This window comes from Diachasma alloeum, unplaced genomic scaffold (genome assembly GCF_001412515.2).
Source record: "Diachasma alloeum isolate Michigan unplaced genomic scaffold, Dall2.0 Dall_scaffold_00178, whole genome shotgun sequence".
In the NCBI taxonomy this organism is placed as follows: domain Eukaryota; kingdom Metazoa; phylum Arthropoda; class Insecta; order Hymenoptera; family Braconidae; genus Diachasma; species Diachasma alloeum.
In genome coordinates, this window is record NW_021680344.1 from 3,019,473 (window position 1) to 3,037,523 (window position 18,051).

The 18,051-nt window shown below is 37.9% G+C and overlaps 1 protein-coding gene across 1 annotated transcript in view; it reads left to right on the plus strand.

Annotated features, from left to right (window-relative positions):
- Nucleotides 1–3,168: 3,168 nt before the first annotated feature.
- LOC107038724 (protein amalgam) overlaps nucleotides 3,169–18,051 on the plus strand; it is a 54,376-nt gene continuing 39,493 nt past the window's right edge. Inside the window, exon 1 of the mRNA XM_015257982.2 lies at nucleotides 3,169–3,238. Coding sequence (XP_015113468.1) covers nucleotides 3,169–3,238 — 70 coding nt within the window. The remainder of the gene's footprint in view (nucleotides 3,239–18,051) is intronic.

Here is an 18,051-nt window from a genome sequence, read left to right on the forward strand (position 1 = left end):
TAAACGAGAGTAAATTGAAATCGATTTGCCAAGTGTGACATGTTATATCGATTCAACCCCGGCATGGGTGGTACCTTCGATCATGCATACGATTAAACGTCATTATTATTTGATGTGGAAATAAAGAAGTGAAATGCATTACACAAATTAATAATAGATTTTTCTCCAATTGAAGAAAAAGAAATTACGCCATTCGCAAAAAGAGAAAAATTGAGGAAAAGTTATGTGTTTGCCTGAAGAGATCTTTTGTATTGTTGAATCAATTTACTTGTGAACAAAAAAGAAAGTTTCCACCAAAACACGATAATTTTCGTAGTAGTAATTGTTCTCCTGAGATATTTATATGTCCTTCGGGTAAATACATTCGTTCTACAGAGAATTATATAAGGCTCCGGTTTTATCAAGTGAATGTTATTGAGTAGTGGGTATCTTTGTCCAATAATCACTTATAATTTCCATGGAACAAATGATAATTTCAAGAGGAAAGTACAATTTCCTAGCCGAAAACTGTGTTATTGGCTGATCTAAATAATTTCGAGCGGACAATTTTTTTTTGAAAAAAAAAATTTTTTCCTCGTCAATGTATTCTTTCTATGGCATAAACCTATGGAGTTCTCTCAGATCAAGTGATTGCCGTACAATAGATTATACCTTTTCCTGCCAACAGTTCGAATCCTTCTACGGATATTCCTGATGATCGCGATAAAAATTCAATTTTTGTGAAAGATATTAAATTTCCTTCCATCAAGTTGGTCAATTTCCTTGAAGTAAATCTGTTCCATTCCATCAAATATTCTCACGTGGAACATATAGTTTTTCAGCAGAACTTATTTCTTCTCTCAGTGTAATTAATTCAGTAGCGAAGCGGTGAAACGGTTCAAGTCGATTTCGTTTTTTATGAATATCTTGAAGTCTTAGGGAGATAGCAACATTTTTGTCATGACCTTTCTTGTAGCCCTCAATTCGCTCTACAAAAAAGGTCATTACGAAAGCTTCGTTATCTCTTTTAAAGACGAAGATATTTCCCGAAAACTCACCTAAGGACTAAATCGACTTGAACCGTTTCACCGCTTCGCTACTGAATTTCAGACATGACGTAAGAATATCAATAAAAAATGAATTGCGAGTTTAAAGAATTTGCAAATACCGCGTTTTTTACTTAACTAACTTCACAGAAAATCCCATGGTTTCGATATATTTCGATATAAAACAACTCGAAACGTTCAAAGAGGGAATACCCGAGTGTTTGGGGGCTGAATGTGAACTCGTACTACTCAGGAGGAATGAAAAAATATTCCACTCGAAAATATTGAACGAGTGGAGAGTCCCAGTGAAATGAAGAATTCATCGGTTCTCCGGCGATGCTCCATCAATGATGAATGGCAGAGGAAGAGACACCGGTGCAATGAGAATGTCGGATGATGGGAATTGATTACCCCTAATTTCCAGTATTAAAACGAATGTTGGGGGGAGTCCGTTAACTTTTCCATTGGGGAAGCATTGATAATGGATTGAACGCAGGTGGATAATTGTATCCGACTTTTTTCAGCTGCAGAAAAATTTTTTAGATCCTTCCGGCGGTGAGTTTAGCGTGGGCTTCTGGAGAGCATGACGCCACTTGAGGCCGATTCAATCATTTGAATTTCATGTTTGAATTTCAAACATTTTTATCAACACTGACAGAAAAAAATAATTTCATCAAGAGAATTTTGTTTGTACCAACTATCATTTGGTTGTTAATTTTCAAAGAAACATGATTTCATAGTGAACACCAGTTATCTCTTCTTGGGATACATTTGATTGGGAGAAATCGAACTCCTCTAGAATTGAAGTTCCTTTTATTTGTCGCAATAATGAGATTCGATTTTTTTCTAGCCTGCTGATGAAAATCAAGAAATTCCGTCGAGGAAACGCGAAAAATAAACACATTATTTGAGGTTAGATCAGGTAAGTGCATTTGTCAAATGCTCAAAGCCCCTCCCTATTTTTGAATTGGACTCCTCAGAGACGTCCCTGAACGCGCCATCCTCACTCCCGCCTCCGAGTGCCCGGGCGCTCTTAAAATTGTCTCAATTAAAAATCCTCGATATCATGGTGTCACACGGTGCATTTTGCCCCAGCATAATTAGAAAAACTCAGTGATGTGTGTCTGCAATAAATGGAATGATTCGTACTGATCAATTCACCGAATGTAAATTGATAATTACCTCTCGCATAATATTGTCGATTGTGAGTACGGAGGTCAGCAAGAACATTCGCCCCGCAATTGTGCACAATAATAAAGGTAGTGCAGCGTGTTATTCGAAGTCCACCACCACGGAATATATTCCGTATTATTATTGTACATAAAGGTGCAGGTTAAATCGCATCAACTCCCCATCAGCACCCCCATGCATCAATAATTAAGTTTTGTTTTGTACGAATGCCCCACATCGCCATTCGTGCTGAATAGCACTAAGAATGATCGACCCATTCACGTCATCATGCCAGTGGTGGGGATTCCAGTTGAAAAACTAGTGTCTTAAATTAAGATATTGAGACGTGCATTCTAGCGATTTTAGGCTTTTCACCCGGAGATTTTTTGTTTCAAACTTATGATATCTCGTTTGATTTCCAATAATGTTTGTGATTTTTACGCCCATATGCTCTTGCTGATAACTGTGTTATTGTCAGAACTAAATAATTTCGAGGGGACAATTTTTTTGAGAGAAAAATATTCTTTCCTCAGTGTATTCTTTCTACGGTGTAAACCTATGGAGTTCTCTCAGATCAAATAATTGTTGTGCAATAGATTATATTTTTTCCTGCCAACAGGTCGAATTCATCTAGGGATATTTCTGCTCAGCACGACAAAAATTTAATTTTCGTGAAAGATATTAAATTTCCTTCTATTGAGTTGGTTAATTTCCAACTAAATCTACTCCACTCCATCAAATGTTCTCACGTGGAACATGCAGTCTTTCGGCAGACCTAATTTTTGACAATCCCCCCGGAAAATAATTCACCCCCCACTGCTCATTGAGAGCCGATGGCATCGGGCAAGTGGTGTAGCGCGCGAATAGTCAGCCCAGGCGCATGTCTCGCGATTTGGCGGGAGAGCGCGTGGTGTTGCTGGCGGCGGGGCGAGTCCAGTGTCAGTGGACGTTCGCGCGTCGTCACAGTCGCACAATGATCGTTATCGGGGTTCGTGTTCTGTGTCTCGCGACTGCAGTCATTGCACTCAGTGATCCTGCTGCAGGTAAATCAATCATTCAGGGGTGAATTTATTGCGGGGTGATGTGTGACTCGTTTCAGTTGACAGGTGGATATGTTTGATTATTTGAGAATATCATTCTTTGTTGAATACTTCGGTGAGACGTTTGATTGAGCGAATTCGGAGTTGATGGTTGAAATTTAATCCGAACCGAGGATTTTAATCGCGGAATTGAAGAAAAGTGTGGATTGGGATGTGAGATATGCCTTCAACAACAACCATCTCACCAAGATCGGTGATCTTGAGATACAATTCCAGATGAATATTATTGTCTTGGGTATTACCTTACGACAAAAATTCAATGATCTTAAAATCAGTTAAGAGAGTGAAGGAGTGAAAAGTTAATTATATCTGTGTGTTTCACTCGCACTGTAAAAATTAGTGTCTTGGAGACGTTTTAATTTGAGGGTCTCCAAGTACTTTGGCTATTTTTTTCCAGTGAAATGCTTTTCTACTTTTGTAGTCGAATACTGTTAAAAAATTTTGTCTGAATTTTCCGTGCCAAATTCCGGAAATTTTTATTATGTTGCAATTCCACGGGAATTTCAGGAAATCTTGTCATTGAAAATTCAGAATTTCGTGGAAAAATCACACAGAACTGTAAATTTTCGTTCCATTTTTCCCTGAAAATGCATAGAAAATCAAAATATTCTGGTAAATATATTCTTGAATTTTCAGGACAGTGACACTGAATGCGATTTAGGGGGAAAAAAATCATGAAATTTCAGATTTCACTGAAAACTCAATGCAATTTTCACACTGAATATTCATATTACATTGGAAATTCAAACAAATTGAAGAATCCTCGTCTTTATGCCCTTAAAATTTTAGAATTTTACAGAATTTTCAGTGAAACCTGAAATTTCATAATTTTTTTCCCCCTAAATCGCATTCAGTGTCACTGTTCTGAAAATTGGTAGTCAACAGTTCATGAAATTTCTTTTTTTTTCTAACAGTGAACATCAGAGCTTTCATTTGAGCCTCATCTGACGCTAAGTTTCCGAAAATTTTACGATGATTTTATTATTCAAATTTTCCAGGTTTGATTTTGAACCTCAATAGTGATTTCCACCCTGAAAATTATTTGCTCGGAATCGTAACAAATTCATTCATATTCAGAATTTTACTAGATATCAATTTCATGCCTGAAAACATAAGGTTTCCGAAAGTTTAAACAATTTCACTTATTTATTTATAAACCGCGAATAACTGCAATGACGCGGAATGTTTATGATTTTTTCCAACCTTTTTTCCCACAACTTGACTGACAAATTTGATGATTGAAAAGAGTTGAATCTGTAGAGTGGTCCGTACCGAACTGTATGAAATACTTGGATATCCTTAATAGTGAATCATTGATATTGCTCACTTAAATTGCAAAAGTTAAAATACGCAATCAGATCCGATTACTTCCGCCTTAATAATTCTTTCCGGGCTGATATTGAATTAAACCGAGCATTTTTACATCAAAACATTGTTTAGAACATTTTTTTCAGATAATCTTAATATCTGGAATCAAGACAATTTCTTTTGGTCTCAATAACCCCTACAAAACATCTTAAAATTGTCCAATTCACTATGATGTCAGGTCAGGCTACTTCCCCTACCGCGATTACTCACCTGTCGCACCGAGGGCTCCACAAAAGCAAGACATAGCGAAGGGAAAGGAACTTTTATTTGCAGTGGCACATATCCCCCACCGGTTATATCTACATCAGGCCGAGGCATTCCTGGGCACGATGAGAGTGTCCCGCTGGCGGCTGGGGCTCTTTGCACCAAGTATTTACATATAAATGGAGCAACACACCGTGAGCATGTACGAAACTTCATGGGGGTCGCGTATTGTCTGACAGAGTTGCGCGTGTGCAATTCCTTATTGCTAACGTCGGACCGGCCTAGGGGGTAATTAATTATTTGTCTCGACTGAGTAAGTCCAACGAACTCCTGGATTATAGCGTCGCGTGATAATCAGGTACGAGTGCTGGTGCATCCACATTCGGGGTATTGGATGGACTCTAAACGAAGAGTTGAATGGCTGGATTCATCTTGGAGACAATTTCGTAAATTTTAATGAGATTGGAGACTTTGGAGACGGGGAGCTTGCCCGCTGATTGCGTATAATAGCTTTTTCGATTTAAAACAGCCAAATAAATAATTGAAGGGATTTTTTTCAAATGATGTCATAGCAGCTGCGAAGATATAATAATACAATGTTCAAAAAATTTAACTGAATTTTCAGGAAAAAGACCTTGAATTAAAGGGGAATTTAAGGTAAAAAAGTCAATGAGATTTCAAGTTTCTCTGAAAATTCAAGTAAGCTCTCAATTTTTTAGCTGTAGAACGACGGAAATTCCACAATTTACATGAATTTTCATGTGAAAATGAATATTTACAGCCGGATTCCCTTGAATTTCCAGGGAAATCTGGAATTCAAAGAGAGATATCGCTGAATTTTCCCCATTTTTAATTAATTTTCTCGGAATAATTAAACTGAAACTTATAGTTTCCACGGATTTTTCCGTGAAATTATGAATTTTCAATGACAAAATTCCTTGAAATGTCTGTGGAACTGTTACTTGTCAGAAATTTCCAAGATCCGTACTGGGAATTTCAGTGGAAAATTCTTAACAGTGTATTCCATTTTAGAGTCATCGTAAGATGGTTGTTTGTGCAGGGCCAACATATCAGGTAGGGGAGGGTGGGGAAAAACGGCCCCCCTTCAATTGTCAATAACTTGTGAATGACATTGTGAAAATTCCCAGTTTCAACTTCATTTTGAAGATAATTTTTCATTCTTCAAAACGAGCTCTAACTCATCCCAATCGGATTATTGAATCGGAAAATATTGACCATCGAAGGGGGGCCGTTTTGCCCCATCCTCCCCTATCAGGTCCGTGAGTTTGAATTTTCAAATTCCGAAATTCATTAGGGGTTTGTACAGCAGTGTTGGCATATTATTACCCTAAAATCAATAGAGAAAAAGTACAATGGGGCTCGATTATACGCGAATAATTGCGGGTAGAAGAGATGTATATGGGTCTGTAACGCCACGGGGGGAATTTGAATTTGTTCATTGTATCCGGAAAATCGTGTATGTATCACGATTTAGGAGCCCGTAGAAACTCAACGAGTGAGTTCTCGCGAGTAGGTAGACTATAAATTCACTCGGCTGCGAGTACGTTGAAGACCTGTCCCGACATTCGAGTGCATTCGCGAAATCTCGGGGATAATAGTCCCTGTTCACGCCAGCCGGAGTTTCGATCTCGGTTGCAAAGCTCCTTTGATTTGCCGACTAATTTACACACGAAATGAAAAATACTAAGCGCCGGAAATTTTGACACGTTGTACACGATTTTTTAGTGTTAAATACAAAATTATTTTTCCGGACTTTTTTTATTCATTTGTGTAAATCACACTGCAACAATCAGTGTCTGTAGGGTGTCTTAATTTAAGACATTCGACACAAGAATGCATGGTTTAATATCTTAATTTAAGACACTAAAAATAAATTGAATGAATTAAATTTTTCGAGAAAAATTTGAAAAAAGTCATGGATAGTCAGCGTTATTATGATTACATTTTGCACCGAATTATTATTTTTTCAAACATTCGTTGTTTATAAATAAATAATTGAAATTGTTTGAACTTTCGGTAACCTAATTTTTTTAGACATGACATCGATTTCTGATAAAATTCTGATTATGAATAAATTCGGGGAATTAAATTAAATTGGTGAAAAATTATGAATAAAAATGGTGGACAATTGATTGTTTATAAATTATTTACTTATATGAAAATGCTCGTACTTTCTAAAAATTAAAAATTAAAATTATTTCATCAATCTTCCGCCACACTAGTAGAAATTCCTTGAAATTTCAGTCACAATGTCACCTGAATTTTCGTTGTTGTGAGGTTGAATTTAATTTCAAATGAAAGCGTTCACTAAATTTCTCATTCATCTTAAAAAATCAAGAAAATTGGGTTTCTCATGTTAAACAATCATTGATTTTTCACTGAAAGCTTGGATTTCCATCACATACAATTGAATTTTCAACAGATTCAGAATTCAGAAAAGTTATTGCCTAAATTTTCAACATTTTCAAGGTTTTTCAGTGCCTTATGAACCTGAAAATCGAGTATTACTGGAATATTCAAGAAATTACCTTATTCATTAATGGAGAAATACACAAAAACTTCCGGTAACTTTGTTGTTGTTAAAAATTTCAATCTTTTGTACTTGAAATTTCAAGAGTGATTTTCCAACAGTGCAAAAGATTTTCTAATTTTTTTCAAAGTTTTAAAATGTTTTTTAACGGTTCAATATCGAGATTGAAATTCAGATCTGCAAAATTGAAATAATAAAGTCAGTGTAAAATGTCCGGAAACTTAGGGTGAAATGAAAAGCATTTCACCGAAGAAAAAGTAGCCAAAATACTTGAATATCTTTAAAATACACGGAGTCACGATCAGCCCCATCACAATTCAATATTTCTTCAAACGAAAATTTTTCTCCTCCAAATTTCTGAATTCCCCGAATGATGGAACGTTACATTCACTGGCTGTCGCGACATTCGACGATACAATTTTCCGAATAAATGACATGACGGCGTGCGTGCATGGAATCGATTTTAGGTGCCATCCAGATAATTTGATGGTTATCCCATTATTCAATGGAGTAGTCTGAGCGTCCGGAAAAGCCGCGAAAAGTCCGTGAGAATCGATCACCAGTATTTACTGACCCAAGTGCTTCGCCAATATTTTCCAACGCCTAATTATCGATATCACCCTCGCGACGTTCGATATTTAGAGCGCCAATTATTATTTCATCGCAGTCATAACGAAAAAAACACCGACTCGTGTAATCTATTTGCTGGTAGAGGGGGGAGAGGGTGGATTAATGAAGCCGCTGGTGATCCCACTGTATTAACCGGATATGATAATATCCAGGAAAACGGCGAAATAACGGGAAAAAAATTGGTAATTGAATTATTGAACGTTGTAGTGTTGTACCTCAATTATTCCGCCGGTCCGCGGGCATTAGCGGATATGATACGAGCGGTCGATTGGTGGGCGACGGAAATGCCCTGTAGTTCGACTTTCCGGGGTAATTGATGATTATTTTGTCGAGTTTTGTGCCTGATTCGATCCCTGAATATAAAAATTTTCAATTTAAAAAACAAACTATTTCGGTGTGAATTTTAACACCTCTTGAGTATTAATTTTTTTTTGATTGATTGATTTTTTCCCATCACTTACGAGTGTCAAATTACTTTTAATTTATAAAAAATCCCCAATGATGCACCATTCTCCCAGATTTCTCTCATGAATTTTTCAATTTTTTCTAATTCTTTAGACATCCCACACGAACATAGATCGGCATCAATCATTACTTTAGTAATATCATAGAAAGTTGCACCTTACAATAGTCAAGTTTCTACTTATCTTCATTGAAATTTGAAAAATAATAGAATAATTGGTAATTTCAATTTCTCAATTATCAGTTGATAAAATAATTCGGAATTTGAAAATTTAACTTGATGGTTAATTTAATAATCAACAAATTAGTGAGTAATATTAACAATTGACTTATTCAAAATTTAACTGTAATTAAAAATTATGATCATGCCGATGTCTGCATACGAACCCCCTTAAAGCAACTGTAGTTAACTTCACTTTCTCGCTCCGTGGCTCTAGTTAAATACCTGAAAAGCCCTCTCGTCGAAAACACGGTCAGAGAGGGAGATGTGTCGCAGCACCTTCGGAAAAATAAACATCAGTTCTGTTCTATCATATATTCCCTCTATTTATAAAATAACCCTCGAATTGACGGAATGCCGTGATTCCGCACAGACCTGAGAATTTTAGCCCTCCATCAGCGATCGACCAGCCCCAGCCAGTGCCCACGTCTGTGTTACGCCATGAGATTTTGCATTTGATTGCCACTAATTCGCAAACACAGGAAACCCAGTGTTTCTCGGACAACAGAGCATGAATTGTTGATGTATGTTTGTGTGGTCAACTGGTTAAGAGCCCTCCTCCCACGATCCACCGCTTGAGATACAAAAATTTTACCGCCTTCTGTACAAAAATGCAGGGGAAAAAAGCATTCACCACCGAAGAACGACATAAAAGATCAAAATGGAAATAATATAATGCCCCCGGAGAGACCAATAATGGCTCTACACTTGCCGCAGGGAGAGGAAAATAAAAGAGTGAAAAAAGAAAATACTGGGAAAGAAAATGAAATAAGAATTGCCCGGTTAGTCGAGTTCCGACGCTCGTGAAAACGTCTCGCTGTCTCTGCGCTAGTGTTACGTTGCGCTCACCTTCGTCACTCATCAATCTTACAGCTGTTGCAACGACGGCTCGAACTGATTGACGTGATATCGGGGGAAAAAGGGTGCATATACTGGCACTGTCATGCGAACAGCTTCAATGACTCGAGAAAATTTTAATGATATCGATTTTTTTAAACATTCCGTTTAGATCGCCAGGATTCATGGGATTTATATTTTGTTAAGAACTTTTGGATGAAATTTCCACAAGTAATACCACGAGAACTTCAAAATTATCGGGTAATTCTCGACAGGTTCGTTGCAAACAAACGAAGGAGTCAAGTTTTTCAGGTTAAAAATCACGAGTGCGAAGCACGAAAATAACCGATAAAATTTTTCGAGATTTTAGTTATGCGCTAATTTCACTGGAATTTCCAAAATTTAATGGGGAACAGTTTAATGAAAAAATCAATGGAAATTGGGAATTTCAGTTGAATTATTGTATTAAAATTAATAAAAATTTTAATAAATATTTTATTGAATTCCCAATGGATTAGCAATACAGCGTAATTTGGTATTGAATATTAATGTTTGGATCGGAAATTCAAGTAGATGGAGGAATTTTTGTCTCTTTGCCATTCAAAAATTTAGAATTCTATTGAATTTCAGTAAAACTGGAAATTTCATGATTTTTCTTCATGAATTGACTTCAATCTCATTGAAAAAGCACTACTGAATAGTCACAACAATTCTGCTTTTTCCAGCAGTGAATGGGATGGTCCCCTAAGACACTCATGAGACCCTTACGATACCCTCATAAGACCCTCAGATAACTCCCACGAGTCCCTCATATAACCCTCATGATACCCTTAACCCTTACGAGGTCCTGAATAGCTCACATGAACCCCTCCTAAGATCCTCAAATAACTGCCACGAGACCCTCATATAACCCTAACGAGGCCCTCCTAAAACCTTCACAAAATCCTCATACCACCCTCACAAGACCTTCATGAGACCCTTATTCAACCCTCCCAGGAAGGGACGTGAGCCTCATGTGACATAAGTAAAACCCTCATGAAAGCATTGTAAAACTGTCACGAGGCTCTTATGAGACCCTTATAAAACGGTCACGAAAACCTTATGGGACCCTCACGAGACCCTCTCATATAGCCCTCATGATATCATCATACAAATATAATAAGACTCTCAGGTAAACCTCATGAGACCCTTATATAACCCTCATGAGACCCTTATAAAACTCTCACGAGTCCTCATGAGACTCTTGTACAACCCTCCCAGGAAGCCAAGAAATTTCATCTCCCTGCTTCTCAAAAATGCCGAGTTCCACTGAATTCTCAACAACAAATGAAACACCCTCAAGCCCTCAAATTCCCCAAAACCCAATGAGAAAAAAATCCCAGCACCTGTGCACAATCCGCAACTAATGTACAAATTTTATCGTATATTTACCACCTCCACTGAATAATTAACGAGCAACCGAAGATACCATCTCGAATAATAGGAAAACGTGGGCTTGAATACTAGCAACAGTCTACTTCATACCCATACACATTAAACTCACATGTGAACGGGGGGGCTATGCTGCGCTTTGGCGTAGCCCGGTAAATTGCAGGAGGCGCCAGGGGATGGGGAGAGGAGAGAGGAGGGTCTCGGCTGTGAGACTCGTTAACGAAGCTCTCGGGTTTGTTCCCACGGGACATCCCTCCAACCTCCCACATTCTCTCTTTCACCTTCTCGCCACGTTCATTCTATTCGCCTTCCCATTCTCCCTTACATCAATGGATCGTTTCGACGGTGACTCTTGCTCCGACCTCTTGCACGAACAAGTGAGCTGCGGCTATTATCGCACCAATATCGATCATTGTATCAATTAAACCCTAATTTGCATTTTTCAATTGGAATATTTGATGATTAATTCTGCGTTACTAGGGTGGAGGGATCAAGAGAATTTTTTTTATTACGGGAATAATTTATTTGCGGATGTCCTGTGAGGGTCTCATGAGGGTTGTATAAGGGTCTTATGAGGGCCATACAGAGAGATGAGGGTCATGAGGGTCTTATGAGGGACTCCTGACCTTTTTGACCCTTTCATCATTGAGATTTCTTCTAAATTCTTCTTCAAGATTCAAGATTTATTCTAAAAAATGTACGAGAAAGCTTGGTACATATCAAGGGTTACATAGACCTATATTCCTGTCAAGGCACTCAATACCATCGGGACAAGAGTTTGAGGGAGCAGTGACGTTCGCCGAATTACAAAGTTTTCGTTGGACCGAAACTGGGGGGGTAGACTAATGGAAGCATCGATTGTCTTTCGGGGGGTATCACCAATTCCACTCTACAAGTTTCACTTTCAATACAACTTAGCAAACGATGAAGGTGAACAAACATTGCAATTTTCGGAAATGAGTGAGTTCGCGTGAATAGAAATGTTGGAATTGTGAATGTCTGTTCAGTTTTCTGAATTTTTTTCCCATTCGTTTCATTGATAACACCGGCGATTTATGTATCTCAAAGATTTTCACGTCGAATTCACTCCCTTTCTCGGCGTATTATGCATAATGCACTCCCTCCGTGTACTCTCTGGGAGTGGAAAAGTGGGCTGTCGTAGCCAGTGAACTTTTTTGCACTCTTAGGGACGGAAGCCACAGCTTTTCTCGTTCATTTTTTAGGATGAATCGTGGAGGAGAAGGAAATAAAATTGGTATGGGTGGCGCAAATTAATTGCAGGGGTCACAAGGGCCGTAAGCCCCTGATATGACCCTCATAAGACCCTTGTGAGCCCATTATCAAACTCTCAGGAGACCCTTATGAGACCCTTATAAAGCCCTTACGAGACCCTCATATAAACTTTACGATATCATCCTAGAAACATAATAAGACACTTATGGAACCCTCATGAGACCGTCACATAACCCTTACGATATAAAACATCAGGCCTCATCAGTGCCATTCAACCCTCACGATCCTTAACCCTCTGAATCGCAAACCGTACGAAACCGTATTGATGTGATGGCCGCCAATCGCAGCGCACCACGCGTTGTGTTAGTGAGAAATGGTCACGTGACTATTCCCTCACTCCTGTCGCGTCAGGACCCTTGTAATAGAAATTTTGATAGATAGTCAACAAATAATGCCAGATAAAAAAAATAAATGTCAGTGATAGAATCAGTGCCTAAACAAAAATGAAAGTTCATTGAAAAGTGTATGTGGAAGTCTTGGTAAATACGTAAAATGAAGAAAGATACCTTCAAATTGTGAAATGAATCCAGATGATTTTTCGGCAAAGAAAAAGAAAAAATTAATCAAAAACTAGAATGAAAATGGTCTTCAAATATTGAGAATTATCCAGTGCAACTTGAAAACAGTGTATTTATTGAAAATTGAGGTTCTGTTTATGATTTGGAGATTGATAGTAATGAGATGTCTTATTTCAAATTACTTTTTCCTCAAATTTGTTTCATCCTATCTACCAATGAATTCCATTAAAAAAAATTTATATTTGGGACTCATGTATTCAAACGTACGTTTAGTGCTACGGCACTTCCACGTCGAACGTCCGGCCCCCATAGGTAGTGGGGATAAGATTGCAAGTCAGAGGGTTAATATACTGACCCCCAAAAGCGTTCAGCCTAACCCTCATCGCCCTCTAAATAATCTCAATTTAAACGATAATAATCCACCTGCACCAACTCGCTAGAGTCTGGGTCAACCGGGTTCATGCTGAAGGGCGAGCTTACCTCTAATGAGGTACATAATAGCCCTCCCCTCCCCTAGTTATATAATCACTCTCGTCGACCTCACAAAGTCCGCAAGACCGAAGAATCCAATATTTTCCGTCGCTCATTCACTTTATCCCCGCGATTAACTCTCAACCCCAACTGCCTCTACTCCCTCTGTTCCATAAAACAGACTAAACATTTGCATTCGACAACACTGGAAAAACAATTAAATTCAACACATACGGGACAATGTTGACCCGAATCAATTTCACGTGAATTAAATGCATTCGCGAAATCATTCGTGTGAATGTTTGTGTGAAGTGGCTGATGGAGGGGAGGGGGAGTCATTTAGTTCCCGAAGGATTGTCCCTGATAACGAGCATTGGTCCACGATTATTTCAGGGAAAACGTATTTACCGATCATTGAATCTTTGGCGGTTCATTCGGAAATTCGAGGGGTGGATTTGTTGAATGCAATTGTATTTGTTGAGGAGTCTGGTCTTTCTTATAGAAAGGAAAATATTTTCCTTTCTATTAAAATATTTTCCTTTCGATAAGACCCGATGAATCCGATGTGCATGTTTGTTTGAGGTGTCAGTGGAATTAGATGACTGTCCATAATTGGCAATTATGGAATCTAAGGATCGATCATGAGACCCTTTTGTAACCCTCACATAACCCTCATGACACCCTCACATGACGTCTGTATAACCCCATAAAATTTCTAAATCCGTCCATTTGCTGAGTTTCTAGAATTTAAAATATAAATGATTCAGGGACTAATGGGGGATTAATTCGATCTGAACGTTTGCTTAGATCCCCAGCGAAATGAGATTATCACCCAGTTCAACCGAATGATGTGACCCTAATAACGCCCCGTTTACAAAGATATTTACGGGTAGGTTGTGGCAAGATATAGCATGCGAGAAATGGTTTCATAAACCACCACTGGGTAAAAGATAATGTACTCGTAGTCGTGCACGTTTATCGCTGGTTGCGTTAAGTTCTAATGATGAATCGCTGTAGTCATATTCCGGGAAGGCAAATCAGGGGGAAGGGGTGAGCGTTAATCTATTAATCCGTCGATTACCTCTGATCTAAATTTGTTCAAGTGTACGGGTAGATGTTTGTTATTTGAATGGGACATTCGGGCCAACCATTTTTGGAAATATTCATGAGGTTTATAAGAGTCACTATGAGGGTCAGCAAGGTTAAATGAGGGTCAACCATAAAAAGATCAATATATTTATCCCATGCACGGAGAGAAATATTCAGTAAAAATTACGGAACTTCAATTCACTCACTGATTACGGAATGGGCTCAGAAAATTTAAGTGAAGGTATTGTAATTTTTCACTGGAGATTCAGATAAAAATTACGGAACGCTCTGGAAAAATTCCGTGACAGTTCCGTAAAATTTCCTACAACCACATTTTGCTCTGGAATTCCGGAAAAGATCCGTAATTTTTCACAACAAAAATTTTGCTATCTTCCTTAGATTCCCAGATATTGATTGAAAACTGGTCAATAGTCAAAATTGACTTATCTCCTTTTACCACTTCACTACTGATATGAACCTCATAAATCCCTCATATGACCTTTCCGAGACCCTTTCGTTATTTTAATGAAACACTTCTACAAACTGTAATCGAGAAATTAATGGGCTAACTTTTCTTGGATTACCTGATGACCCTCATAAGGGTTACTATGAGGGTCAGCAGAATTGAATGAGGGTTAAACATCAAAAGATCAATATATTCATCCCATGATGTTTGTCATAATGGAATGATTGGTCATCGCCCATGAGTCACTCGTATGACCCTCATAAGTCTGATATGATCCTCATATGAACCTCATAAACCCTTCATTCATCCTTTCAGAGACCCCTTCGTTATTTTAATGAAGCATTTCTACAAACTGCACCCGAGAAATTGATGGACTAGCTTTTCTTGCAATACCTGATGCCCCTCATAAGGGTCACTATGAGGGTCAGCAGGGTTAAATGAGGGTCAAACATGAAAAGATGAATAAATTCATCATGATGTTTGTCATCAATGGAATAATTCTTAGTCGTTTATAATCACAAAGTTCTCTCATATTATTTAATCAATTAGACAATTAAAAATAAAATAAAACCTCACAACTTCAAAACCAATAATATCAAACCCGCGATGGGGCATAACGAAGGTGAGCTACTCCGAAATACGGGAAAGTGCCTAAAACTTTTCAATTCAATCACTGAACTTCGTGTGAATCCCGAGACAAGTTTCATCGCCTTTAGGCAAACGACGATGAAAACAAGAGGCAAGAGACGAACCCCGAGGTACCGAGATAACGCGCGTATGAGTCACGGAGGAAAAGACAACAGCGTTGAATAGAAATAAGAGAGAAGGTGATAGAGGAAAATAATAGGCAAGAGGCACATGAACGTCCGGAGTGTAAACAAGTGTATGTGTGTGTGTATCGCGAGAATTGTGCTCCAAAAAGGTTATTTACATCTCATTCGTTCTGGCTCATTTCAAAGGAGCGAGAGGGGAGGGATGGCCGTGAGGTTTAAACCTCAGAGGTGCCGGCAGGGGCTGGAACTCTTCATAATTAGGAATGGTGGAGAATCATTTAATTAATTACGATACAATAAACTACCGCAACTCCTTGTGCATTAAGACTTTAGATCTTCGTGACCCTCATGGCCCTCATATGACATCCACCCCCAGGTGACCCTCATATGACGCACATGAGACCCTCATGGGAACCTCATGTGACTCTACGATATGACCTCTGTGTGACTTATCATCTCTGTGTTCCTGTAAGACCCTCGTATAACCCTCACGAGGCCCTCATGGGACCCTCATATCGCCCTCATGATCCTTATAACCTCATCATCATTTATAATCTGTCTCGTGATCCCACGTAATTGATAAACTTCAGCCGTAATTTAACGGCTCATATACCATGCGAACGCGACAACATTTGAATTTTCATTCCACGAGGGGAAGAGATACAGAGAAAATAAGACAGATCGCGTTACACAAATTACCGTTATCCAGCGCCGCCCCAGAAATGAAATCGATTTTCATTCGTAGAGGATTCTCCGGGGATAATCGGCGTTTCAGCACAACGCGGTAATTGCAAATCAAATAGGCTTGTTCATAACCCCTGCAACACGGGTTGTTTATTCCTTTGTTCACTGCTTATACTAGAAAAACTAGTGTCTGAAATTGCCACACTTTTCTTCCATTTATTTGATATGTTTGTGTCACCTCATTTCAATAATTTTCTCAAATTGAAACACTGTTAAATAAATTTGGCTGAAATGTTTCGTAAATTTTTTGGAAATTTCTATCAAGTGCCGATTCAACTTCAATTTCAAATAATTTGCTTTAAAAAAAAAAAAAAATGAAAAAAAAATGAAAAATTAGATGAATAAGAATGATTCATAATGAGTGGGTACTACAGATGAACTAGAAGAGTGAACTACAGATGAACTAAAGCTTTGAGTACTAATGAAAGAATTAATGCTGAGTATTCCGGATATAAATGTAAAACGTACCTTTTAATTTGTCGGAGGGAGGATGAGTCCTGAGAGGCAAATAAAATTAAATCCCAAATAGGATGTAAACCCGGAGCTCCATGATATTCTCTTTCTGCATTACAAAAAATTCCCATCGCGTTTGGCGTGGAGGGCGGAGGCTCTCCGAATTGAACGAATTTTTTAGATGTTTCGACATGAGTAGTATCTTGTTTCATTGTGTTGAAATCAAACTGAGTCATCCAATATTTGGAAATTTTTATTAGGTGACTGTTCCGGGGAAATTTCAAGGAATTTCGTCATTGAAAATTCAAAATTTTACGGAAAAATCAATGGAAATTGGTAATTGAAGCTCAACTACAAATTGATGAAAATTAGAAAAATGCAGAAAATTATTCTTGAAAGTTCAAATGTTGTGATTTTATTCTTTTTAAGGATATTCAAGTACTTTGACTATTTTTTCTCCAGTGAAATGCTTTTCTACTTTTATAGTAAAAAATCAGAGTTTTCATTTGGGCCCCATTTGACCCCGAGTATCCGGACATTTTACAATGATTTTATTATTTAAACTTTGCAGGTCTAGATTTGAATTTCGATATTAAACCGCTAGAAAACATCTTGAAAATCTTACAAAAAAATGACAAAGTTTATTTTTAGAGGGAGATTTATGAAATAATTTTAAAATAGCAATTTTAATTTTAAAATTACGAACACTTTCTTTAAATACTTTATAAATAATCAACTTTACACCATTGAAATTATTTGTTGGGAATCGCAACAAACTTATTTATATTCAGAAATTTACCAGAATTCCATTTTATGCTTAAAAAATCAGGTTTCCAAAAGTTTAAACAATTTCAATTATTCATTTATTCATTTCATCGAGTTCGCTCCACGATTATCTGACTTGTTTGGTCATTTTTTTATTTTTTCTCCTGTAAATTGAATTCAACGTCGCTCTCCTGACAATTACCACTGAAATATCCTCCAATGGTCTCTCAATGTTTTTTAGGACTCCTTATTTCATTTTCTCCACTGACTCATCCGTGACTTTTATTCATTACTACTTTTTTAGCCCGGGGCACCTGTGCCACGAGAGCAACTCACTATTAACCCCCCTCCCCTCTCCTCCGTCAATGACAGAATTCAATAAAATGACATCCAAATTACGAATTCGATAATTCTTCTTTGAACGACAGCCGCTATAACGCAATTATGCGAATATTTCCGATCCTGGGGAGCCGGGGGGGGG